This window comes from Sesamum indicum, linkage group LG9 (assembly GCF_000512975.1).
Source record: "Sesamum indicum cultivar Zhongzhi No. 13 linkage group LG9, S_indicum_v1.0, whole genome shotgun sequence".
In the NCBI taxonomy this organism is placed as follows: domain Eukaryota; kingdom Viridiplantae; phylum Streptophyta; class Magnoliopsida; order Lamiales; family Pedaliaceae; genus Sesamum; species Sesamum indicum.
The window spans coordinates 6,860,317-6,886,565 of NC_026153.1; the positions used below are offsets into that span (position 1 = coordinate 6,860,317).

Genomic DNA, 26,249 nt, shown 5'->3' on the forward strand with positions numbered 1-26,249 from the left:
ATATAATTAATTGGAAATATTAGTCCATAAAATATATAAAAAAAATTTAAAAAATGTAAAATTATAATTTATAATAAAAATAACATTTTGATCAGTTCATCATAAAAATTGAATAAGAACTTAATGGAGATTAACAGAATGAGCTCGTTGTTAGCCGGATTATAAATTCAAAAAAGTACTTTTAATTTTTCAAATAATAAAAAACTATTTATAATTATATAAACAACTAACTGTAATTTACCTTATATATAAATATATATTTATTTAATATATAAAATATCAAATATAGCATGAGTTTAAATAGTGGGACGTTGAGGAAGAAGCCTCCCCTCAGCTGACCTCTATTACTAGCAAAGTACTCATTATCTCTGATTTCCATACCTTGTTATCTTCAATACTAAACATTTAACTGGCTGCCCGCGCTCTTCTCCAACTTGCTGGAGGGGAGAGAGAGAGAGAGAGAGAGAGTGGTGAACTTTGCTTTGAAATCCGAAAAAGTGAACAGACTCCAAAGCTACCTTCAACTATAAACTGCCCACATTACACCTCATTCTCACACTAAACAAGATTTAAAAAAAAAAAAAGGAAAGAAGCAATTTTTGGTTGTATTTCTGCATTTTGTTGCTGCCCATTTTATTGTTTTTAATTTGTATTGAAGATCTCAAAGGCAGAGGATAGTTGAACAGACAGAAAGGGATTTTCTGTGGGTGTGGGAGGGCTGAGAACCAAGTTGCCTGTGCCTTCCTTCACACCCTTCAGCCCCACAGAGATTCCCTATTTTTTTTTTTCTTGAAAAAGATTTGAAATTTGTGGGTTTTTTTTTTTTGGATATTCACTCAGCACTAGACTTTTCTCGATTTTATTCTACAGCTCACTTCATTGATTTCCAAGAATCTGTGTGCAAAGAAAGGGTCTTTGTGTTTGGAATCCTGATCTCTTTTCTGACATCCCTTTTTAGAGTTTTATATGTTGGAAGATCATGTTAGATCTGTGCATGAGGCAACCTCTTGATTTGGCATAATTTTCTATTGACTCCTTTTCCCCATTCTTGTTTTGTAAATGTAATGTTTTGTACTTGGTTTTTCCATTGATTTTCTTCTTGATTCTTGACTATTTCCATTGTGTGCTCAAGCCCAAGATTTTTGCCAACTTTTTATTTCAAGAATCTTGAGACGCGTCTACAGATAATCATATTCTAAAATTTCTTGACGAGGCCCACAATTTGGGTTAGGTGGGCTTCGTCTTAGCCAATAAAAGCCATTGATTTTGAAGAGATTTGGAAGATCCCTTTTCCTGATTTTCTACAAGGGGTTGAAGAAGACAAGGAGAAAGCACAGGAGCTTTTAGTATTTACTTACATTTACTGCTCTTGTTGCTTTCCATTATTGGTTCCCTGAGCCTTTTTGATCAGCCCCCTTAACATTTAAGCAATATTATATATATGCATAACTGGACTCCCCCCTCTTGTCAAATGCTTCTCTTCTTGATCACTTGTTCCTTCTCCTTCCTCCTCTTCTACAAGTCTCTTCCCCTGAAGCCACTTCCCTCTTGGGCTTGTGAGATGAGATTGCTTTCTTTCTGCTTCTGGAAAGGTCTTTCTTTTTTCTCCATCACTAAGTCCATAAGAAACACTCTCTTAGCTGCAACTTTCTCACTTTTCACTTCAATAATGTCACCCAAGAAGAAGAACTCTAGCTCCAAAGTTGAGAGTGTTGAGATGGTGTCAGAGACTTCTGTGCTTGATTTGCCTGACCTCGTATTGGAATGCATTCTTGAGAAGCTCCCACCGGAGGGGCTTTGCAAGATGGCTGGTGTGTGTACCTCTTTGAGGGATTGGTGCACGAGTGATCATTTGTGGGAAAGGCATATGAAGAACAAATGGGGTAGAATTGTTGGCCCTGCTGCATACAGGGAATGGCAGTTTCATGTTGTTTCAGGAAAAAGTTCAATCTATCAAGACAAGCAAAAGGGACTGATGGGCTATCTCATTCAACTGTGGCCCTTTGCATTGATTAGATCTAGTTTTAGCAATATTAGCAAGAAGCAGAGTTTTCCTCCAGTTGATTCAATAATGTCTTGGTATCTTGCTCTTGAGTCTGGCAAGTTCTGGTTCCCTGCCCAGGTCTACAACCGCGAGGTATGAATTATTCGATTTCTGGCGGCTCATGAATTCTATACTTAAATTGCCTTTCTAGGGAAAAAAATTGATTTTACTGAGTTGTGTATTGTTTCTCCTTTGCAGAATGGTCATATTGGATTTATGTTGTCATGCTATGACGCTGAGCTCAGCTATGACCAGAGGACCGACACTTTCCAAGCCAGGTGATTTGATGCAGTTTTTCAGTAATGAAACCTGCATCTTCAAATATTTGATTCTAGTCAATCTTGAACCTTGATTTTATAGATGTCAATTACAAAAACAGAGCAGTCTTAATCTCTCACAAGAACTATCTTGGCAAGGTCATAGTGCTAAAGTTTGTTTCTTGATGAGCAGATATCCACCACATGGAAGAAGAGCTAGTGCAATTGAGACTGGTGTAACATGGGATAGACTAAGAGCTCCTCCTGTTGATACTTCTCCGCACAATCTTCATATCTCCGATTGTTTAAATGAGTTGAAACCTGGTGATCAGATTGAAATCCAATGGAGAAGAAACAAAGAATTTCCATATGGTATTCCTCAAACTTTACCTGAAAGGCTCAATGTTTTTTATTCCCTTTGTTCATGGTATAATATATCTTTTCACTCTATATGAATAGCTACGGGATTCATATAGCAGTGCGTGAATTCAATTTTTTTCAACACGAAATCATCTCAGTTTCCCTATTGCATTGCCCTGATACGGGGGTATAAGTGCTGGCTTTACATTGGTCCACTGTGGATGATATCTTGCTAAGAATCTTCACAGAAGAGAGGCTGCCGTTTCCACGAAGTTTGCTTGTGTGAAAATGATAAGAGAACAAATTTGCTTCACGAGAAAGTGCAAATCCACTAAGTCGACCTTAATTGACTTCGGTCTAAGGATCCCACATATTCTGAACTTTTTTTTTCTTTATTCAGATCTTGTGATATAATAAGAACTTTCTGGAAATTACAATGCGTGTTTGTATTAGTCTATTTCCTTGAAATGGAAGGTGGACTGTTGTTCTTGTTTGGTAAATATATTTATCAACTGTTATAATTATAAATTTGAAACGTAAGTCAATTGAATTTGCTCTACTAAGATACGACCAAATCTTGATATATTATTCCCATAAAATTGATGGTTAATAATGTCTCATGTATATTTACAGGTTGGTGGTATGGTGTTGTAGGCCACTTGGAAACATGTGATGGGAATGCAGATTACTGCCGATGTCATGATAGCGGTAAGTTGCTGCCATATTTTCCACGGAAGCTATAAGAAATTGCCATTTAATGCACACACAAGGGGGTCATATGTCATTATTTTGGAGGATTTAACAGCAATTTTACATGAAGAATTTGCATTGTTTAAGAAAGTGGTCATAACCTTTATCATCAAACTATATACTTCTATTCTTGGTAGGCCCTTTGTCGACTCCCATTTTTCTGCATGTGGGTCTTCCCTTGTGCACCCAACTGGTCCCTTGGGACAATTTTCTCTTTAGTTTGTCATATCATCTTCCAACAAAGCCATAAGTGGTTGTTTCAGTGGGACATTTATGGCCAGCCAAGCTGAAAAAGACTTACTTTAACCCTGCATATTGTTTGGTTGTGGAGATCAAATGATTCTGCTTCTTGCACTGCTGATATTGCACTCCAGTTTATCTCTTAAATTATATATACGTGTCTGTTTGCTACCCGTGGCATACTTTCCTGCCACTGCTCGATTGGCCCGTTCGTCACCCCTTTTTCTCTCCTTTTGTTTTGCCGTGCATTTCTCAACCTTCCTGTTATTAGTCAATACTACGTTTATCTTATGGAGTCCTTGATTCCTCTTTTATTCTTTTTCCTTCCTTTTGTGCACTTTACAGACCTTAGTGGAAGTCTTGAATTATGTACCTTCTTTATTAGACTGGCTGAGTATGCCTGATTTGAATAAATGATTCCTCTTTTCTTCACACAACAATAGAAAAATGTGTTTGGATTATAATAATAATGATAACAAAAAGGGAATCTGAACCTATTATAGTATCCTAAAACCAGGAGAACTGTTGGAAAGCTTTGTCAGTCTTGATACATAATAGCACCGTATGTATACGTTAAACTGCATGTGATTGGTGGCAAGTGATGATATACGGCATTTATCCATGCTTGGATCTTAGATTGTGGTGTTGGAAGTAATAAAAGTACCCAAGAAAAAGAATACAAAGTACTGTTGTTTGAAGTCAAGAAGACAATTTTCTTAGTCTTCTGCTCACTTAACTCCTAGGAACAAACACAGCCTTAGAGTTTGAACTAGTTGTTTAAGGCATTAGATTATCATCGAATGCTAGTAATTGAATTTTGTTTATCTAAATCAGTTGAATATCCTAACACTGAATACTGGCTGCAGACACTTTGGTGCTGGAGTTCAACCAGTACACGCGCGGTTCCCGTTGGAGAAGAACAACTGTTAGTAGGAAAGACCACAGGGAAGAGGGAAATGAGGCTGATGGATTTTATGGGGGGATTCGGAAACTTTGTGGCAAGGAAGAGATTTCTATGTGGAAAAAGCTCTGGCCAGCTGAAGCACTGGAATAGGTCATACCCCTAAGTTCTCGTTGTAATTTGAGCAGCAGCTGATTCAAGAAAGCCATCTTTCTCTATCGAAGACTGAAAATCTCTGCAAGATTAATGGCACGGTATGTTTAGAAGGAGAAAAAGGGCTTAGCTTAGTTGTAGTTTACACGCACAAAACTGGATTCTTTTGCTTTCTGGAGAAAATTAGTTCTTGCACCTAGGAAGCAATTGATAAGGTTGTAGCAGGTTGTGTATATTATTACCACCTCATTTGAATTCTAAGTAGAGATGTAAGATAAAAGCATCGCATATGGTATTTATCCAGTAGCATTGTAAGTTGGTTTAGGATTCTTGTAATCAAGATCAAACACTTCCTTCAACAGGTCCCTGGGGGAATTCAAATGTTAATGAAGAAACAGATAGAAATCTTAAAATATCTCAGTTTCTGATCTCTCAAGGTTGTCTTCTGTTTGCTTACATCCTTTGTTTTCTCTTCCAAATGATGCATACCTCAGTAGAACTGCTCTTAGTTTCTGCAACTTACTAACATTTCCACAATTCTGTTTGATATACTTCCCATTGTCTGAAGTGGGCTTGTCCGGGCCATAGTTCTTGGTGTTCACCAACCTCAGTCTCTGTCCAAACAGGAACCGTCTCTGGCTCTTGGGCCGTCTTGCGCTTAGAGCCCCTTCTCTCGTCTGGGCTCGAACCCATCTTGCATACGATGAGCCCTTGAACTCCAAAAGTCCACTATAGCTTGATTCTTGAACTTGCATTGGGCTGTTTCTCTTCTCAAGATCTTGATTGCAATAACCAAAGCCACTTGAGCAAGTTGACATAACTCTAAATGGTGAATACGACCTAGAGCGCCTTTGATGGCTGTTTCTCCCTCTCTTTTCCTCCTTCACCTTCTGCAAAGCCACCTTGAAAGGATCAAAATCATCGTTCCAGAAACTCTTACATGCAAACGGGACTCTGCAGACCGTTCTTGGTGACTTGGGCGACAAAGCAGCAGACACACAACTTCGACCAAAACCATCAAAATCACTCTCCCACTGCAGCCTTGGAGGGAGTTTCAACGGCCCACCAGCAGCAAGCGAATCTCCATGTTGTCCATGTTTTAACCCAGCTCGACCACCTTGATCACCATGCATCACATACTCAAACCTCCGGCCCATCCCACTGCTGAATTTCTTGATAGTTTTGAACTCAAAACCATCAAGACTTGAGCCTTGAACCTCACTTGCCTTCTGGTTCTCAACAGCATTGCCCAGTCCTCGTCCGGGGCTAGCCGGTGCGCTGTAGTACAACACCATGCTGCTGCTTCTGGTGAGTGCATTGGGGCTTGTGGGTGCAGTCACATAGACATAAGGGGTGTAAGAAGAAGATGCATTCAACAGTTGAGGTTCAATCTCCATTTGATGCTAAATTCAGTGCATAGAGTTTGGACAGTGGGAGAATATAAGACCTGCAGCTCACTTTTAAAAGTGGCCTGTAAAGTATGTTGATTGTGCTGTGTTTTTGGTCCTGAATTTAAGGATTTGTCTGTGTCTTTTTACTTGTTAAATAATCTTGAAATCAGGCAACAAACCCCCAAAAGCAGGAAAAAACACTTGTGGATGCCCTAAAGATAACAACTAAGAGGGTGTTTCGCTAAGCTTTTTTAAAACATCTTATAAGCTCCTACATTTTATAAGATGTTTTAGGAGTTTATAAGATATTAAATTTTATTTTCAATTCCTAAAGAGTTTGAATAAAATAAAATGTTGCGGTGTTTGGCACAATAAGATCCTTTATTGTAAAATAACTAAAATGGGTATGATACTATTAGAATCAAATACTTTGTTATTTTTTGACATATTTTGCTTTATAAAATTTCAAAACGCTTTTATAAATAGTACACATTATTTTAATTCAAAATAAAGATTTAATAGATAATTTTTTTCAATAAAAAAAAGAATTATTACCTAAACTTTTAAATAAAAATAATGTAAAAATGTACGTTCATGCTGGTCAAATATTAATATAGATGTATAGTTTATATATTTTCGGTTAGTGTAATAATTATTTTTAGTCGTACAATTTATAATGTCTTGAATTTATATTTTTCAGTAAATATAATATCAATACCAATCTTATTTTTATTTAACTATAATAATTTATTGTAAATAATTGAGTATTTTCTCTTTTTCTAATGTTAGAAAAATTAAATAGTAAAAAAAAAATTAAATCCTAGAAAGAGAAAGTATGTGTTTTTGTGAATGGGGATATTTCTGTCTTATGACATATTAATTTTATATAGCTTATAAAACTTATAAAAAAAAAGTTAGGAAACTTAATTTTTTTTTTAAAGAACTTATAAAATCTAAAACATCTTTTTTTGAGATCCTATAAGTTCTTTAAAAAAAAAAAAGTTATCAAACACTGTATTGGAGCTTATAAGCTCTCTAACATCTTATAGAATGTTTTTAGGAGATTATAAGCTTAGCCAAACACCCTCTAAGTTGTATCCCGAAGCTAACATATTCTTTCATAATTATAGTGTGCCCCGAAGACTTCTTTTACGCCCTAAATTTTGAACCTGGATCTTCTATTTCAAATCAATATTTAATATTATTATGATATTTAATAATATATTCTATATATAGTATCAACCCGTTGGTTGAATTGACGCTATTCTTCTCCTTGAAGAAGATGGTCTTGGGTTCAAACTCGGGTCGTCACCCGACCCTCCAATCCCATTGTACTAAAAAATAAAATAGAATATTTTATACATATAAAATTAAATATAAAATAAAAAATAAATTTGAAATACACATGGTTTTAATGGTTCTTGTGCTCCAAGACCTGATTCTCTCCCCCAAGATAAGAATTCCAAATCCCTAATAATTATTGAACTCAAAATAACAGTACTATATCCCAAATGATTATAGAACTTAGAAGCCCAAATCAATTCCCCAGGCCCAGCCCACTTAAACTTGAAATCCAAATAGTGTTTTTGGACCCGGCCCAATAATTGAGCAAGGGAGAGACATGAAAGCCCAAAAGAAGTTTCAAAGTTACATGGACACCCTTGAAGTTCTGGAAAATTGCAGAAAGACCCATCAAAGTTGAAAATTCACACTAGTACCCCTTGTAATCACTCTGTAAATTACAGACTCATCTTGAAAATCGCGACTATCTTTTTTCAATGATATTTCTAAATTTTAAGACGTATTTATGCAATTATTTCAAAATTGAAGTTATAAATCACATTCTAAACATTATTTTCTTCTCACATTAATAATTCTAAAATTTATACTAAATCGTACCGTCTTTAAAACGTGCTATTAAAATTCTACGTACTTTAAAATTAATTGTTTGAGAAAATACGTAAGACGTAATGCCAATGGTCCTTCTCTAGCCTTCTGACCTATCCTTAAACAAAATGTGCATATATTGACTAAATGCAAGACTTAATGTCAAAATGGTCCTTCAAATTTAGGCAAATTTCGTTTTCCTCCCCAAATTATGGACAAAAATTCATCGCAGAAACATAAATTAAAAGAATATATTCAATTTCGTGGATGTTTATTAAAATTAAATGGTTAAATGAAAAGGGATGGAATTTTTTGATAGTATCGCCCAACTTCCATAGACAATGCTATTGACCTACCCTACTTCCCCTAGAGTGGGGATGCCACCAAAATGAAAATGGGACCATCAATTTGAAATTTTTTAGTATATATTTGAAATTGATTATTTTAATAGAATCTATAATTATGTAATTATATAAATAATTAATAAATTAAATAATTATACAATGGATCGAATCAAGAATTATGAAATAAATTACAATAAACTCATAAATGTGAACTCGAACCATGATTTTGAAATAATTGATTTTAGAAAACGTTGTTACCATATGTTGGCTTATGATTTTATAATTGACTAATCGTTATGACACGTTGATTTTTTTGCAAGTATATAATAAATAATGTTTCATATTTTAAAATATATTATATCAAAATAAAGAAAGAAAGAAAGAAAGAGAGAAAGAAAAAAAACTAATTAATCAATTAATGTAAAATTAAATAAATTAATTATTTTATAGACTGAAGGGTATTTTTGATTTATAAAAAATTAATGCAACGATATTAATAACCGTCGTTTTAGAATGCGAAGGGATTTTATTTATTTTTATTAATATAGATTTTATAGATACAAATTAACACTGTTAAAACACCCATCATTCATTGCCCCAAATTTACTTTTTAACTAATTTCTTCATTTAAAAAAAATAAAAATAAAATTTCAATATTTTTTTAATAATCTCATAATTATAATTTTTTTTTTCTCTCAACTCATTTGCTCCACGTTTCTCTCTCACCTTATCTTTTTTATATTCTTTTCTCAAAATTTTATATATTTTTAATAAATGCACAGTTTATTTTTTCTCTCTTAACTTGATCTACGTTTATTTATTTTTTATGAATTTTTTCTATTTCTCGTCCTCCCATATTACGATTATTTCTTTTCACAATTTTTTTTTCTCCTCATCATCTTATACTATAATTTTTTTTTATATATTGGTGGGACCAGGTGCAACAACGACTATTGTATTGAAAAGCACTTATATAAGGTTGAGTGGGATGTACAATTTTATACAATTTCAATTTGACTCTTTTTAGAAGGAAAGGAATATCAAATTTGAGAGAAAAATTTTGGAAAAAATATGCAGACGGCGTCGTATAGCGAACTCGAATAGTCAAACAGCAACAGCGAAGAGTTGGATTCAAGGAAGAAGTGCTGAGTTGCGCCCAACACCAAAAGGAGCCCATTTCTTTCAGTTTTCAGAAAAATTCAAAACTAAACGGAAAAAACTGTAAGATTCTCTAATATTAGAAGTCTTCACTCGTTTATGCCACTTTGACTCTCTCATCGCCTTGAACTCAAGACGTTATTCTTGCGTAAAGTAGCTCTTTCTGGGTTTTGGGCGGAAGATTCAGTAGGAAAAATACGCTGACTGATGTGTGTTTCTGTGTTTTTATTGTAAATGACTCCAAGGTAACTATCTTTTTCTTTTTGTATGTGTTGGATGAGATGGGGTTATTTTATTTGATTATTTTTACTAGAAAAAAATGGATTTTGTGATTGGGTGTTAGCGGTAGGAAACTCGTGTCCCCTGTGTTTGCTGGGATGCAAGAATCCAACTTTTTAATCATTTGAATGGAAAAGATCAATCTTTTTGAATTCTTAACTGTTTCATTTTCTCCCCTTCTTTGGTCTCAGATTTTGCTGAGCTTTGGATCATAGAGTAAACACGTTGATTATGTAAATTAATTAATGGGTTTTCGTTGTGTTGTGCCTGTTTGGATGCTATGTCTATACTGGAATGTGCGGGTATAGAGCTCCCGTAGGGTCTTGCTTTTTCATTTGACAAGCAATAGTGCGAACTCCAACTTGTTTCGTTGAGCTATGGAGGGATTTTCTATGAGGCTCTCCTTTGAAATTTCCATTCTTGATTAAAATGAAGTGAAAAGACAATGCTAATTATGCCCTGGTGCCATTGTCTGGTGGCTTGCAACTTGTGTTGGGTGGCTGGCTAGGTGGCTTATGGTGGCAAAGGCATATAGAAAATCCCCACCAGTTTTCCAGAAATGATGTACAATTTTTCCTCTTCAAACCATTTCCGTGAATGGAGTCCCTGAATGTTAAGAGATTGGATACAAGATGGTTTTACATACAGAAGACTGTCTCTCTGAACTTTGATTTCTTGGTCACATATTTTACGGCAACCAATTGTAGGAGTCTCATTTGCTTTGAAGCTATTTCCTGTTTTATGTTCATAATGGAGTTCTGCTGTAGGATTGCAATGATTCCTTGATGGAAGTGGTTATATTCTTGCACTCTAGCTCCAACCTTGAACCTCTTGATTCTTGTAATTTATGACCACTACTTGGAGCTCATATCATATCAATTTTCCTTATGGTAGAGCATTGTCGAAAGGCGCATCTCTCGATTTTCCCGATCCTATCTTGAAGAGCATTATAACTTTGGATATTGCTAAAGATTCCCCAATTGACGAAAGAAGCCCAAAAAATCATCAGTTCAACGCCTTCGTAGATCAGGTCTCAAGTCCAGTTAGAAGAGAAATAGCCAGCAGGTATGCTAGTCGTCTTTTCCTTTATTATTATGAACTTTTTCGTCTTTTTCCTCTGCATTTGTGCAATTTGTTCACTGAACAAAGGTAACCAAATGAGGATCAAAAGCTTGTTTGTTTTGTCCTTTTCTTTTGTATTTTTCTCTCTTTCTTTTACGTAGTAAGTTTACTCAATTTGCTGCTTGAAGAATCCCCTTCCAGAGAATCTGCCAATTACCTAGAAACATTTCTCCAGAATTTCTACATAATGCCTTAAGCAATTCACTTTGTCTTCCTTTAAATTACAACATCTTGGACTTGAAAACCGGACCAAAAGCGAAATATGAGAGAATCCTAATAACTGACAACTTCTTGGTCAATCTTTTCTTGCATATGACTTAATGAAAAGCTGGTGGACATTTTATCTGAATTTAAAATTCTGAAGTTAGTCTTTTCAGATTTTAGGCTTTGGTTATTCATGCAGCATCTTGGCCATATCAGAGATATGCATGATTGGAACTTAGTACTAGTAAGTTGCCGCAGGGTACATAACCAATTTGACAGGATTCAAAGATTTTATTGAACATTATGTCCATGAGTTCTTGTATATTTCCCACATACCCACGTATGGCCCCACCATCTTGAAACATTAAATCCTTAACGGAAAATGATTTATCAAGAAGATCTAGATTAGCAAATTCTCCGAATACACCCTATCTTGCTTGTTCATCTACCTATAAGATCTTTTGACAAAAGCCAATTGACAGACTGCTATCTTCACCAAAAAATGCCCTATACTGCTCTTCCCTTTCTTGCTAAAACACTTCTGACCGAAGGGAAAAAGAAAAAAGAAAAGCAAGGAGTTCAAAAAGATATCCCTGCGAAGAAATGATCTTGCAACCAAATGGATCTTTGTCTTACTTCAGTTCTCTGAAACCTTGTATCATAAGATTTTTCTAAATGTTTGTTTAAGTTTCCTTTGATGAATGAAAAACTCGTAATTGGGTTGGGTCACTTACATAAGTAAGCATTCTTAAATTCTTTCCGCTTCCAGAATTGCTTTATTGAAGATAATTAGTTATAGAATTTCCCTCTATTGGAAAAGCCACCTAATTACATTGTTATCTTGGTTCTTCAAAAATTTCCTTTTGCAGTTGAAGTGATTTACTGAATGCAGCTGTGGCTATGATTAGTATCAGTGATTTTCTTTATAATTCTTATTGATTCTTATTCGGCTTGTCTCTAGATCTTCTTTGGGGATGAAGACTCCAAATAATAATGATCAAACTGATGTTGAGAGTGGGAGGTTGGAAAAGGAGAGAGAAAAGGCAACGCGAAGTAAAAGAGGACTCTCATTACACAATAAGGCCTTTTTGTCTGGCCTCGCATATTGTTTTTCTTCCTGCGGCATGATACTGGTGAACAAGTATGTCCTCTCCAGTTATGACTTTAATGCTGGAATATCTTTGATGCTGTACCAGGTTACCTTCCAATAAGATCCTCACCTTATTCACTACAATAAATTTCCAGCCGGAATTGTCTTACACTGACTTTATTATGACTCAGTTGATTCATTTTCTACGTTCTGTGGAGTGACAAAATCTTAATTCATGCTTGCAGAATTTTGTATCCGTAGTTATTGTTTCCATATTAAGTTATCTTGGTGTAATTACAACGGAACCATTCACATGGAGATTAATCAAGGTCTGGTTGCCTGTCAATATTATATTTGTGGGGATGCTGGTCACAAGTATGTTCAGGTACTAGTTTTTCTTATCTTGCCATCACAGTTAATTAAATTGTATCCTATCATTATTAGAGGTAGTTATAGTTTTAACATATAGAGTTGTCCAGTTGGCCTATCCTTGCTTTTGACTTTGATGCTTTGTTCTTGTTAATATGATTCATGTGCTACAGTCTCTAAATACTTGTGAACATTTTCTTGTTCAATGTTGGAAAATGGTTTGTATTTAAGTATCATATTCATGCCCTAGGTTTGCTAATTTTACTCACTTGAGCCCCTTAAACTATATTTCTGTTCATCTGAACTTTCTGATGTCTTACATGGCTGCCTGTTTCTATGCAAGTTCTGTTTCACTTTGGATTATCATTGCCTTCCATCTTTCTTACTGAGAGATTATAAATCTTTTGCTTGCGGATTCATTTTGCTATATCCGTCCAGTTGATCTCATTTTTCAACAGAAGAACTAGCATTTGAAGACTACAAACAAGAAAGATTCTATGAACCATTGCTGATTCCTGTTCATAGTTTTAATAGTTTCTTCCTGACATGTTCTCCATGTTCATTGCAGTCTAAAGTATATAAATGTCGCCATGGTCACAGTTCTGAAGAATGTAACCAATGTGATAACTGCTGTTGGTGAAATGTATCTATTCAACAAGCACCACGACAATAGAGTTTGGGCAGCACTTTTCTTAATGGTATGCATGCGGAGAAAAACCTTACTCAGTGTAATTATGTATCCACAATGATGCATAAATTAGTTAAGTATATCTCGTTTCGTCTTTATAAATTACTCCACTTTCATGTGTGGAACACTTCTGCTAGACTGTAAGACCATTTGGGGCAGTTTGACTCTATTTTCTCATGCTTCAGTACAGTTGGATTTGTTGGAGTCATGTCCTTATAGCCTATCATCTACCATATACTCTTACCATTGGTCTCTGGATCATGAAAATTTTTGCAATCAGTTATTAGCACCAATGATTGAGAATATTAGTGTGTATTCTTGATAACTTCACCACAAAAATCATCAAGCACATACCATGTAGAGTTATTTTTTAATCTTTACTAGAATTTCATGAGAATAACCAAGTGAAAACAGTCACCGGATAACAGATATTATCTACTAGTTCTGTGATCAATTCAATAACCTATGAAATTCTGCTCTCATGCTATGCAGATCATTTCAGCAATATCAGGAGGATTTACGGATCTCACATTTCATGCCATTGGATACACGTGGCAGTTTATAAATTGTTTTTTGACAGCATCTTATTCTGTAAGTAATTGTTATTATTTTGCTTTAATTTCTGATAATACCTTCTGAGCTATCACCTTATACTTGTTTTAGGCAAATTTCTCCAGGAATGGCATATCATACTTGTAGAAATCTGCTTGTTTACCATTTCTGCATGTCACCTTCATATTCATCTTCTGTTTAGCTGTGAGCTTCATTGTTGACGCTGTTACTCAGCTTCTGTTGCTTGCTTTGATATATGTTTATTCGTAAAGTTTCGCTGTATATATCCTATAAAGTTTTGCTGTTGCCTTTTACTTTATAGCTGATTACCATTGAAATAGCCATCATGTTCTTGTGGTGCAGTTGACTTTGCGTCGGGTGATGGACACAGCCAAGCAAGTCACCAAATCCGGAGACCTGAATGAGTTCTCAATGGTCATGCTAAACAATAGCCTTTCACTGCCTCTAGGGATTTTGCTTATGTTTGTGTTCAACGAGGTTGAATATCTTTCACAAACGTAAGTAAAGATTCATTATATACTGATGCTTTTCATATCTAGTCGTTCGACTGGTTAAAGAAAATGCTCTTCAATGTTTTGGCCACGACATGAAACCAATAATTAGCCGTTCAATGTTTTGGCCACAACATGAATCCAATTGTTAGTTGTTCAATGGTGATTTTGTAAGCCTTGTTTCATTTGTGTCTTTTTGCCATGGCAGGCCACTTTTGAGGTTGCCCACCTTCTGGCTGGTGATGACCCTTAGTGGATTCCTAGGATTAGCAATCAGCTTCACTTCCATGTGGTTTCTGCATCAGACGGGAGCTACAACATACAGGTGAAATTTCATAGTCTGTTGTTTGTCAGCCTTTTTAGGTAGCTGAAGAAGGGTTGTGTTGGATATTGGACTTTCTGACTAGGATATGAAGAAAATAAGAGGCTGTATCCAATATGGAACTGTTAGTTCAGGCATTTTGGCATGCCTGTGGCTAGCCAGTGCCTAGGCCACTGAAGATTAAAATATAATGTCACTTCCCCTCATAGAAACTCAATTTGCACTGAGATATGGCTGCGTATAGGCCTCTGATATTCGGTAGCTACAGTTTTTGCTCAGACTAATGACCTTTACCCTCCTCTGATTCATCAATAGTTCAATCCACTCTTTGATCATGTCTAAGCTTTGTTAGTAATTTTCATGCATCCTGCAGCCTTGTCGGATCCCTAAACAAGATACCTCTTTCTGTTGCTGGCATTCTCCTCTTCCATGTCCCGACTAGCTTGGAAAATTCTGCAAGTATATTCTTTGGTGAGTTTCTAACAACTGTATGACATTTTAGGGTACAACTCTCCTGTCACAGAAACCTGCTAACTTGTCTTTTCTTCTCTAGGCTTGTTGGCAGGAGTGATGTTCGCAAGAGCAAAGATGCGTTAAGGATCTCAAGTTAAAGTATTTAAGCTCACACCAAACATGTAGACCAGCCTTTGTGGCAGTTGTTTTTCTGCTTTTACCCTGCAGTGCTCTCTTCACCACTGGTGATTCTGTAACATTTATTCCCAGCAAATCAAACATTTGATGATCATGTTGTATGAGAATAATCAATGAACAGCATCTATACCATACAAGAAGCATCGTAATGTAGTTTAGTATAAAAATCAACTTCAATTTCTTCTTTCTCGTCTCTCTAAAAATCATACATGAAAGTGATTCTGTAATTGACTAGTACTGTAAAACTAAGTGGTATTGTAGTTTGCTTAAATTCAACATATCTCTATTGGAAACAGCACATATCATAGTTGTCAAAAGCTCATCATCTCAGGGGATTTGCAATTTTCTTTGGTCTCGAGTTTCATCCACAAGTAATCTCATATATAACGCCCTCAAGATTTCTAACAGTAGCACGAGTTCCAGCAACTTCAGTAACGTGTAATCCATGTTGCGAGGCTTCACTTATCACCATATCGTCCATTCTGCACGGAACAAAGGCATGATTCTTGAAAATGTTCACAGGTTTAGACCACTATATGGCCATATAAGTTGGTGCAGCAAAAATCCTAAGCTGGGAGAAAACTACCACAGATATGGATTTTATAAAAATACTTACACTTTCGCTCTGGATACGTAGCCTAATATGAATTTACATTTTGCTTGACGGCTAACCTGGAGGAGCTTTTCCACAGTGTTGAAGAGCAAAGGAATACTGGACTGCTGAAAGCTTGAAAACTGTTAAGGCATCTTCACTTTCTTTTTCTAGGTATCAATACTGTTGAAGGCAAAGAAGAAGTTGAAAGGCTCGAAGAAGGATATAGATATGACTCAAGGCTCAAAACACTCGTGCACTATGTAATTACTTTGTTTATGAGTAAAAGAGTAAGTAAAGAAAAGGTAGTCATCATTCAAAATGTGGACAGTCTTCTTTAATAAATCTAGGTAAGACCTGGTTAGATGAGAAAAAGAAGAAATATTATGGTAGATGATGTGAATAACGCAATTCTTAAACTCAGAGGGCTTTAGAACTAAACTTGTAATGCAGAGTTAGAGCAACTGAAATGGATTCATCACTTACCAAAGTGTTTTCTTCTTCATGACTTCGACGTGTTAACTATGACAAAATTCCATCTCTCAGATGACATATTCATAAGTAATACATGAAAAGTGTATAAAATTAGGATATAGATATCAGCTCCAAGAACAAGATCAAACCCTTCTGGATGCCTTTGCAGGATGTACTTTAGCTGCTCAGAATTCCCCCATTCTAGCTTCTCAGCTTTCAATCCTGCAACCGACTGAGGATATAAAAGATATGACTTTCATGTTTCCAATATACTCCCAAAATTGTTAACTTACGAGCACAAGAATGAGAATCTTGTGAAGATTGATGCAGCTCTATGTTCCTCGTTAGGATCTGAATACATGCATAAAGATAAGATGTCAATGAAGAAGAATAACATCTTCACTCGCAAGATGCCAGAGCACTCTAAGTGTATCACATAACCTTGCCTTGAGAACCTCATCATTGTGGTCTGTCATAACTACTTCACTACAAAATCTGCTACAAAGTATCCCAGTAATGCCTGCATATTGAATTCAGCAATTAATTCATCATGGAGGGAACTTAGAACAACCGTGATATACTGCATTGTTTAATTTATGTGGCTTAAATTTGAGCACAGCACGCACTGAAGGTTGCTCTCGTAGTTTACAACATTGTAAATGGTTAGAAACATGATGTGGGAAGGTTAAAAAACTAACACTAACCGACACCAGAGCCAAGCTCAATAACAGAGCATCCCCGAAGCATATCAGCATTTTTGGAGAGATAATGATTCAGAAGCTCTGCTCCTGGCCACACCAACTGCCCCGTCAAATCAAAATCAGCTGCCATGTAGATAGTCAGATGCTAGTTGCAAATATGCATTATAAGGTGCATCTCACAAAGATACAAAACCACAATTTTATTTCACATTTTTCTCTTTTCTGTTTAATTTATGTATACACCATACCATACATCTATCAACCTTGAGATGCAAGTCCTTAATTCTTTGCTCATATCAAATCAATTTTGAAGATATGGAAATGTTGAAGGTTGTACAAGATACAATATGTGACTGTAGAAGCTATTACAGATTAGTAATTAAGTCAAAATCATATGAAGTAGGTACCACGGAGGTTTTGTCACACTCAGTTTTAAGAACTCAAGCTATGAATGACAACAAAAAGAGGAAATGATAGTGTCAAGCCAATAATTCGGATGCTCCCAGAAACCTTCACCAAAGTCTTCCCTGTTCCAAATGGTCCCTAAAATTTATATATCCTAAGTAACAGAAGGCCTTGAACACCCAACATTATTGCTGCATTGATTACCTCCACAACAGCCACTGAAGACTGTTATTACAACCAAGATCACATAAAACAAGATTCTTACTCAACTTAATTGATAATATATAATACAAAATATGGTAATATCATTTATCCGTAACAAACAAAAATGACTAAATCAGATTTTTCACCGCTGTGTATAATCAATGGACATCAGAATGCCAGCAATGGGTGTTCCAGCAACGCATATGAATTTTCCTCTAAGAGCTCTCACATTAAAAAAGAACTAAGCAGTAAATAAACAAGAGACAGGAAAACAACATAAACTTTGACCATGCATAAGATATAAAAACATTCTTAGGTTTTAAGAAATGTAGGTGAAAGCCACAACAGATGCTAAAACATCAAAAAGTAGCAAACTTTAAGAAATATAAATAAACTAAAAAAGAATTAGAAAATGGGTTTTCGGTTTCCGAATCATCTTGAGGAAAATGGAAGAAAAGGGTTCTCACTTGAAGCAGACTGGAGGCAGTAGAGTTCAAGAACTTGCGACCCGAATGTAAACCTCGTCAGTTGGTAGCTGCAACCAGCAGTAAAAATACCATCTTTTATGGAAATACAAACAAGAAAATCCAAATCGATTATTGCACTAAAGAGAAAAAGGAACATACTTGTCATTGATGAAGAAAGATTCATCCAAGCAAACAATATCATCATCTTCTACTCCATCTCTTTCCATTTCTCTCTAATAATCCTTGTTTCCCAGCAGTATACAGGCAGAAGAAACACTTGGTCGAAGAGGGCTGCTTCTCTTGACTTGGTTTTGATCATTTATAGACAGTAAATAATCTAGTACTAGTTTTCGACCTTCAAATTACAACCCTGTTTTCAGCTCAGCCCATCAGACAAATTCGTTTATTTTTCAGATGAAGGAAACAGAAAATGTCAATCCACTCCACTATCAATAAAGCCCACTTCTTTCAAACTGATCCAACTTTGACTTTGATCCATTTAGTGTCTCTCTTGGGCCCATTCGACTTCTAATGAGAAGAGGCCGAAATGTTTCCTTAAGTAGGATTGAAGGTTGAGAGAACTGTGGTGGTTGAATTGAAACGCTTGCGTGCTCATACACTGCTGGAAACACATCACACCTTGAACTGAATCATACCCTGTATCTTACTCTAATGTGGCCATTTCTTGTTTTTTTAATGGCACAACGATCTTGGGCTGTTCTTGATTGTGAAATACATCGCGTCTCGCTGCATTCGATCAAGTAAAGTAGTATTTGGTTGTATAAATAATTTGTTTCTTAGTTAACACATCTTACATGTCGACGGTTATACACTTTTATGTCGTTTTTCTAATACTTCAATTTCGCTTATACAACCTCTTATTGATGAGTTCCAAAGAATATGTTTGTATGAATTAAGTGTGGAAATATTAAACAACAAAAATAAACACTGATAAGTGAAACTGTGCAGATACAAAAGTTCGAAACTTTTTATGTTAGCTAAAACGAAAGAATCTGCATAAACGTAAGACAGAAGAAACACAAAAGGATCCCTCGTGTGGACATGTTATGTTCCACCATGTCCGTTTTCTCCGCATAGCGTCTTTCACTCACATTCGCCTACAACCCCTCTCTTCTCTTTCCACCACTTCCCCGTTATGGGGGCCAGCCGCCGACATACTCCCCCTCTGCGCTACCGCGCAGTCCCTTTCCGCCACCCAGCAAGCCCACGCACTTGCTGTCATCCATGGCCACTTGCCCTTCAGCGTCTCCATTTCCGCTGCTCTCATACTTTCTTACGCCACCCACCACTCTCATCCCTCTACCCTCCAATCCCTGTTCAGCCAGGCAGTCCCCTTTTCTCGCTCCCCTTTTCTCCACAACACCCTCATCCGAGCCTGTACAATTCTATCGACTGGGCCGCACAAGAATTGTGTCGTTGATCTTGGACTGTTCTTGTATAATGATTTATTGGGGGATACTGGTTTAAGGCCTGATGATTACACCTTCCCATTTGTGCTCAAACTCTGTGCGGATTCTTTACATGTGTTGAAAGGTTTGGAAGTGCACGGGAGGTTGATTAAGGCTGGGTTTGATGAGGATGTCTTTGTGAATAATACTCTGATTCTGTTTTATGGTAGCTGTGGGGATATACGGAGTGTCGAGATTCTGTTTGACGAAATGCCGGACAGGGATTTGATCTCATGGAATACAGGTATTCGGGTTCTATCTGATAACGTGTACCTTTTGGAATCAGTTGGTTTGTTCAAAGATATGATTTCAATGTCCGGGTTTATGCCTAATGTGATTAGTGTTTTGAGTGTTCTACCTGTGTGTGCGGGGATTCAGGATGAGAGGTTGGTTACTATGATTCACTGTTATGTATTCAAGGTTGGTTTAGATGGTGAAATAAGGGTAGGAAATGCTTTGGTTGATGCGTATGGAAAGTGTGGGAATATTGAGGCTCTGGAAGGAGTGTTTAGTGAGATGGCTGAGATAAATGAGGTTTCTTGGAATTCAATTATTGGTGGTTTTTCATATAGGGGTTTTAGCAGCAAGGCGTTGGGTTGCTTCAGGGCAATGATAAGTCAGCATGTGAAATTGAATACTGTTACTATTGCCACCATGTTACCGACATTGATAGATCTAGATTTGTTCAATATGGGTAAAGAACTTCATGGTTTCAGTGTAAAAAAGGGTATGGATTCTGATATATTTGTTGCCAATGCATTGATCGATCTGTATGGGAAATGGAGACGTTTTGCTGAAGCTTCAAATGTGTTTTACAAGATGCATACAAGGAACATTGTTTCATGGAATGCCATGATAGGTAACCTTGCTCAAAATGGGCTTGAATTGGATGCTATTGAACTTGTCAGAGAAATGCAAGCTCATGCTGATATCCCTAATTCCATCACTCTCACTAATGTCCTCCCTGCTTGTGCTAGATTGGGCTTTCTCCACCATGGAAGGGAAATACATGGCAGATCCATCCGTTTGAGGTCAGACTTTGATTTGTTCGTCTCAAATGCTTTAACCGACATGTATGTTAAATGTGGTCGCCTGGATCTCGCTCAAACTATATTTAATCTCTCACTCAGAGATGAGGTATCCTACAATATCCTTATAATAGGTTATTCTCAGACAAGCAAGTGCTTGAACTCTATCAGCTTGTTTAAAGAAATGGAAGTAGTGGGGCTCAATCATGATGGTGTTTCCTACACGGGAGTCCTGTCTGCCTGCGCAAATATTTCTGCAATTAAGGAAGGGAAGCAAATCCATGCTTTTGCAATAAGAAGGCTGTTTCATGAACACCTTTTTATCGCAAACTCACTTCTTGACTTGTACACTAAATGTGGCCGGATTGACATTGCCAGGAAGGTTTTCGATCGGATCTCTAAAAGGGATACTGCATCATGGAATACATTGATTTTGGGGTTCGGTATGATTGGGGAAATAAATACTGCAGTTGATCTATTTGAAGCTATGAAAGTAGATGGTGTTAGATATGACTCAGTTTCTTACATAGCAGTTCTCTCTGCTTGTAGCCACGGCGGATTAGTTGGGAAAGGAAGAGAGTACTTTGATGATATGTTGGCTGGAAATATAGAACCCTCTGAAATGCATTACGCTTGCATGGTGGATCTTCTTGGCCGTTCCGGCCTTGTGGAAGAAGCAGTACAGCTTATCAATAGCATATCAATTAAACCTGGTGCCAACATCTGGGGGGCTTTACTTGGGGCGAGTCGGCTCCATGGTAACGTGGAGCTAGGTTGTTGGGCAGCCGAGCATCTTCTTGAGCTAAAGCCTGATCATCCCGGTTATTATGTTCTGCTGTCAAATATGTATGCTGAAGCAGGGAGGTGGGATGAGGCCGATAGGATTAGGAAACTGATGGATCTGAGGAGAGTAAGGAAGAATCCTGGCTGCAGTTGGGTTCAGACCCAAGATGAAATACACGGTTTTATTGCTGGAGAAAGATTTGATCCATATTTGTGGCATGCCATCTCTACTTGAGAGTCCGAGCAATCTGGGGCTTTTAGTGATTTTTCAAGATCTTGTATGATTGACTCAGAAACGCTACATCTTAGTTGGAAATGGTGTTTTTGGGCTATCTCATTTCATAATTCAATTAAGTGGGAATGTGACATAAACCATTTGTAGCTGCCTCAGTGTACATCAAAGATCCGGGAAGGAAGATTCCAAAGTGTTGTATTGTACCAGATTAGCACTTCGATGCTCATCACTGTTATTTAAATTGGTTTCTGAATATTTTCAAAAATCATCTCATTCACTCTGACCAGACCAGACAATGGCATTCAGAGAACTCGTCTGATTATGAAGCTGCTGCAGCCATTGCAAAGAGAAATTGCATACAGAAAACAAAGATGCAAGTCCTACGAACTGAGAAACAAGTAATAGCTAATGGTATATAGCTAATTGCCAAGGTATATCATGATGTAAAGTTGCCCTGACCTGAGGAATTACAAGGTGAATACAAGTCAATTAGAATAAAAGAAAGAAAAATAGAATTCCTAATCAACATAAACGGGTTTGAAGTGAACCATCCTAAAACAAATTTGTGCATTCAGAACGCAGTGGCTAAATTGAGAGTTTTGGTTAAACCACATGGCAACTAATACAACTTGCCGTAGTAGTAAGATTACTGTCATGGTGCAGTATCTTACTGCAGTGGAAAATTTTTCACAATATCTATCGTAAAAACTTCGCCCAGAAGCTGATTCTAAACCCAGTCATCCGAAGTCATGGACCATAATTTAATCCACAGAGAGACCACCTCATGATATTTCACATTTCAGAATACTAACATGCTACTGTATGGTAATGCTCCTTGAGATAATGTAGTTTATGCTCACCAACTTCAGCAATACTAGTTTTTGAGTCATTTCAGGTACAAGTGTTGAAAACTATAAGCTTCAATTGGTTCCAACAGTGTGACAGTTCGAAATTCCCCATCTGACAACTAGCTTGCTTCCAGAATCAGGCTAGTGCGAATCATTGGACATTGGAACAGCACTTGATATGCATGGCATGTTTGATAGGAGTGGTGTTCCATTCATCCATCGTCTGTCCAGAATTAGTGTTTAACTTATGCAGTATCCTGTGAAATTCAGATACTCGTTCCAGAAAATCTACCGTGAAGCAGAAGAATGGTACAACTGCAAACATTATGAGCGGTGACAAATAACAGCAGTACAAGAAGAATCACTATCCACAACCCAGAAATCTAAAAGTACAAGCTGCCTCTGTATTATATCCAATTCTGTTCCAGAGGACCAGAAAATAAATTTATTTTTTATATGAGACAAAGTTTGGTTGGCATGAATAGTGCTGGCATCCAAACCAAGCTGCATAACATCAATGTTTTTAAATGCAATCTTCTGCTTCTCCAGTAATTTCTCAACCGCACTGATAATCATGCCGTCATTAGAACCTGATTGTTTCCTTAATGTGTCGACTAGTGAAGCAACATCGTATAAGAAATGGTCAGCCCAAATCTTCAATGTAGAGGATGAGCTCCTGACAAAGAAAAGTCCAGCAGTCTTCCCAATGTAAAAATCATTTGAATGGCCAAAGGAATCAATAAAAGAGTCACTGCTAATAGGAAGCATGTTTCCATCTAGCAACCAAGTACTATAACCAAGTTCCAAACTCTTTCTTGTTGCATAAGCCTTCACTAGAATCTCTTTGATCAGCTCCACAGTTGAATCCTGAAAATTTATAGACTTTGCAAGTTGGCTGAATTCAGAAAACTGGCTTGCATCGATAACAGGGTGCCCCCTTCTAGCAAGATCGAGAAGGAAATGAGATGTTGGGCCAACTAAGATATAGTTTCGAATATTCAGCCGCTCCAAGTGGCAGAGCATATTCCTGACAATTGTCTCCGACACTCTGTACAGGCTCACTAATACAACAGTGTTATTTTGCTGCACAGATTGAAGGATGGAACCAAGGTCATTCGAACTCTTCACGATTCTATTAATAAGTACTTCTCTAAAACAGAAGTCATACCACTTGAGACTACTCAAAGGGTATAGTTCCAAAAAGTTGGAGTCAATAGAATTTTCATCCAGTAAGTAAGAATCTGGTCCTGCTGTTTTCCCATAATTCACACCAGCATCCCTATGAGAGATGCTCAGTGCTCTCTCATGAAGAAAATTTGTATAAATATTGAAGTACCCATGCGACTGGATAAATTTAATAAACCAGGGTGTCCAGATTTTCTCTCCCATCTTTCTGTACCATCCAGTTGTCACCTATAAATATCACAAGGTCAAACAACATTCAAAATGGCATTCTACACAAATTTTAATCAAGGACAAAGCAAGAGAGTAAGAGTAGTAGTTGTTTCATAAACTTACCATTCCATCAAGGAATGGTTTCATGCCTTTAACCTTATGTTCGTCATACCATAGGCGGAACTCTTTCCAGGGTCTTGGAAAAAGAAGCTGCCCCCAAGTGCCAACTAGCTGATATAGAAAAATCCGAGCTCCACCATCTAACTGCATCTTGTTTCCATGTTTACCTGTCCCAAGCCACCAATTTAATCACTTGATTTGAAATCAAAGCTCTCAAAATCACAAATGTCAGACACAATTCAATGGCATAACAACAGAACTTACATGAACAAAGCATGTGCATGTAATTAGGGAGGCGTTCCATCAACTATAGGTATAGTTTGCTCCATTTGAAAGAAAATGGAAACACAGCAAGTGACCCTAGGAAACTTCTTTTATAAGTGCAAGAAGGAGAGAGAATTCCTGAGGAGATATTATAATCCTTGGATTTTTGAGGTGCCAATATAAAATAATTTTGCTATTTATAAATTGGACCCATTTCCTCTTTCTTTACATGTTATGTCAAGGATTAGAACCTATAGTGTCATGTAACACTTGTAGTCAAATTAATCCTATATAATCTTCTTTTCAGAAAACTTGTAATTTCAATCATGAATCCAGAAATTCATCTCCAACTCTGCTGAAAGTAAAATTTGAATATACTGACCACATTACTGCCTGAGATCCACGTTGCAGAATTTTAAACTACTTCAGCAATTTCGACTAAAACAGAAAATGCACCTAAAAGAAGATATATTGCATGCCTTTAAGCATAATACTGAAAAAAGAGACCTATAGATCCCATAATCAAACTCTTCCTGATTCACACATTCTTACAGAAAAAGATATATAACAAAGACAAGTAAAATACAGAAAAAAAAAATGGGAAGCCAGAAAGAAGAAAGAGAGAGAACGTTACCTGGCACAAATCTAGGCCGTTGCAACGATGCCCCATAAATGGAAGGACTAAAATTCGACGCGTTATAGTAATAATTCGAGATCACAGCCTTTAGAAACCTACATAACATACAAATTCAACATTAATCTTTCACATTCCAACTTAATACAACTGATCTTGCTTCCCTCCAAATACAATAAGAATACCATGTAAAAATACAAGCGGACAAAACGAAAAGAATCATAAGAAACCTGTAATAGAGAGGTGAAACCTCAAGATCGTCCTCAACAACAAAAGCAAACTCATGATCTGAGGTGGGCCACCACGCCTCAAGCCACTGGGCCTGCAGCCCAGCATTGGAAGTCCGATAATGCACCAACTTCTCCCCGAATTTCCAATCAAACCCATCAACAAAATCAAGAATTTGCTTAGAAACATTCAATTTGTGATCCAAATCGGCAGAGCCATTTTGCGAATCTAGCAGAAAATGGTCGATGAATACGTGTAGATGAACTTTATCATTGACATCATAATGCGCTCGAGATAGAGAGTTGAGACAGCGGGAGAGAGACGAAAGGCGGTTGAAGGTGAGGACTTTGATGATGAAGGTGAAGTTCGGGCCCGGTTCTGGGCTCTGGATATGGTGAAATTGGGTTGCGATTTGGGCCTTCGGGGTGGAGGCTGGTAAAGAGAGTAGGAAGAGAAAGGAGATGGAGAGGAGAACAAAGACGAGTAGTGGGAAGATTTGCTTTGGCGCCGGCGGCGCCATAATCATCCCGTCTGCTACAAGACTACCATGTCCCCACCGAAAGTTCTATGGCTTGAGTGAATGCTTGTGGGTGCACGAGGGAGAGAGAGAGAGAGAGAGAGTGTGTGTGTGTGTGTGTGAGAGAGAGAGAGAGAGAGAGAGAGAGAGATCTGAATCCTGAAATCTCTGGCTGTAAGTTTGGGGCCCGAGACGAACATGGAAAGATCTGAGTCCTTCAATCTGAAACTCTTGCAGTATCTTTGGGCCCAAAGACAAAGCCCATCAGTAGTAATTGGGCCACCTCATAGCCCATATACAATTGGGCCCACAAAAAAAATCATTAAGGACTCTTCCAATATTTGGAATTAAAACATATAAATATGTGAGTATAAAAACGAACAAGCAGCAATGCATAATAATTATTCTTAAACAATTTAATTGATGGTATAATGTTTAAAAGAGTGATGTTATAATATTTGTAGGCATTTTATGGTGATTGAAATGAAATGATAGGTGAGTTTGATTGAAAACAAGAATGATGAAAAAACATGAGTTATTGTAGTTGAAGGGAGAGGTATCCAATGCTTTTCAATTTCCATTTTGGAAAAATCTAGAAATGTCCAATCAAA

At 36.9% G+C, this 26,249-nt stretch overlaps 5 protein-coding genes across 10 annotated transcripts; 3 read left to right on the forward strand and 2 right to left on the reverse strand.

The window, feature by feature from the left end:
* LOC105170934 (F-box protein At2g32560) lies at positions 572-5,120 on the forward strand. Its single transcript, XM_011091873.2, has 5 exons — positions 572-2,137; positions 2,243-2,322; positions 2,495-2,673; positions 3,295-3,369; positions 4,518-5,120. Exons 1-5 carry the CDS (start codon positions 1,442-1,444, stop codon positions 4,703-4,705), a joined length of 1,218 nt encoding a protein of 405 aa, XP_011090175.1. The 5' UTR covers positions 572-1,441; the 3' UTR covers positions 4,706-5,120.
* On the forward strand, positions 9,356-15,454 carry LOC105170935 (GDP-mannose transporter GONST1). Of its 2 annotated transcripts, none has more exons than XM_011091876.2 (10): positions 9,356-9,548; positions 10,659-10,829; positions 12,052-12,286; positions 12,426-12,565; positions 13,118-13,247; positions 13,730-13,828; positions 14,153-14,307; positions 14,510-14,626; positions 14,997-15,094; positions 15,177-15,454. In XM_011091876.2, the coding sequence occupies exons 3-10, from the start codon at positions 12,065-12,067 to the stop codon at positions 15,218-15,220; spliced, it is 1,005 nt and encodes a 334-aa protein (XP_011090178.1). In that variant the 5' UTR covers positions 9,356-9,548; positions 10,659-10,829; positions 12,052-12,064; the 3' UTR covers positions 15,221-15,454. The 2 variants fall into 2 exon arrangements, with proteins under 2 accessions (XP_011090178.1, XP_011090177.1); XM_011091875.2 differs by lacking the exon at positions 9,356-9,548 and adding an exon at positions 9,555-9,730.
* LOC105170936 (protein N-lysine methyltransferase METTL21A) lies at positions 15,382-18,437 on the reverse strand. 4 transcript variants are annotated; one of them, XM_011091878.2, is made up of 8 exons: positions 18,277-18,436; positions 18,118-18,185; positions 17,045-17,128; positions 16,787-16,860; positions 16,634-16,691; positions 16,461-16,562; positions 15,891-16,002; positions 15,382-15,756 (listed from the first exon to the last, which is right to left on the reverse strand). In XM_011091878.2, exons 1-8 carry the CDS (start codon positions 18,342-18,344, stop codon positions 15,636-15,638), a joined length of 687 nt encoding a protein of 228 aa, XP_011090180.1. In that variant the 5' UTR covers positions 18,345-18,436; the 3' UTR covers positions 15,382-15,635. The 4 variants fall into 4 exon arrangements, with proteins under 4 accessions (XP_011090180.1, XP_011090179.1, XP_020552594.1 ...); XM_011091877.2 differs by having other exon boundaries at positions 17,045-17,164; XM_020696935.1 differs by lacking the exon at positions 15,382-15,756 and having other exon boundaries at positions 15,925-16,049; positions 16,353-16,562; positions 17,045-17,164; positions 18,277-18,437.
* Positions 18,879-22,325, forward strand: LOC105171146 (pentatricopeptide repeat-containing protein At1g18485). Its single transcript, XM_011092172.2, has one exon. It carries the CDS (start codon positions 19,185-19,187, stop codon positions 21,630-21,632), a length of 2,448 nt encoding a protein of 815 aa, XP_011090474.1. The 5' UTR covers positions 18,879-19,184; the 3' UTR covers positions 21,633-22,325.
* Positions 22,176-25,830, reverse strand: LOC105170937. Of its 2 annotated transcripts, XM_020696665.1 has the most exons (5): positions 25,124-25,829; positions 24,894-24,991; positions 23,999-24,162; positions 23,649-23,893; positions 23,404-23,563 (listed from the first exon to the last, which is right to left on the reverse strand). In XM_020696665.1, exons 1-5 carry the CDS (start codon positions 25,645-25,647, stop codon positions 23,542-23,544), a joined length of 1,053 nt encoding a protein of 350 aa, XP_020552324.1. In that variant the 5' UTR covers positions 25,648-25,829; the 3' UTR covers positions 23,404-23,541. The 2 variants fall into 2 exon arrangements, with proteins under 2 accessions (XP_011090181.1, XP_020552324.1); XM_011091879.2 differs by having other exon boundaries at positions 22,176-23,893; positions 25,124-25,830.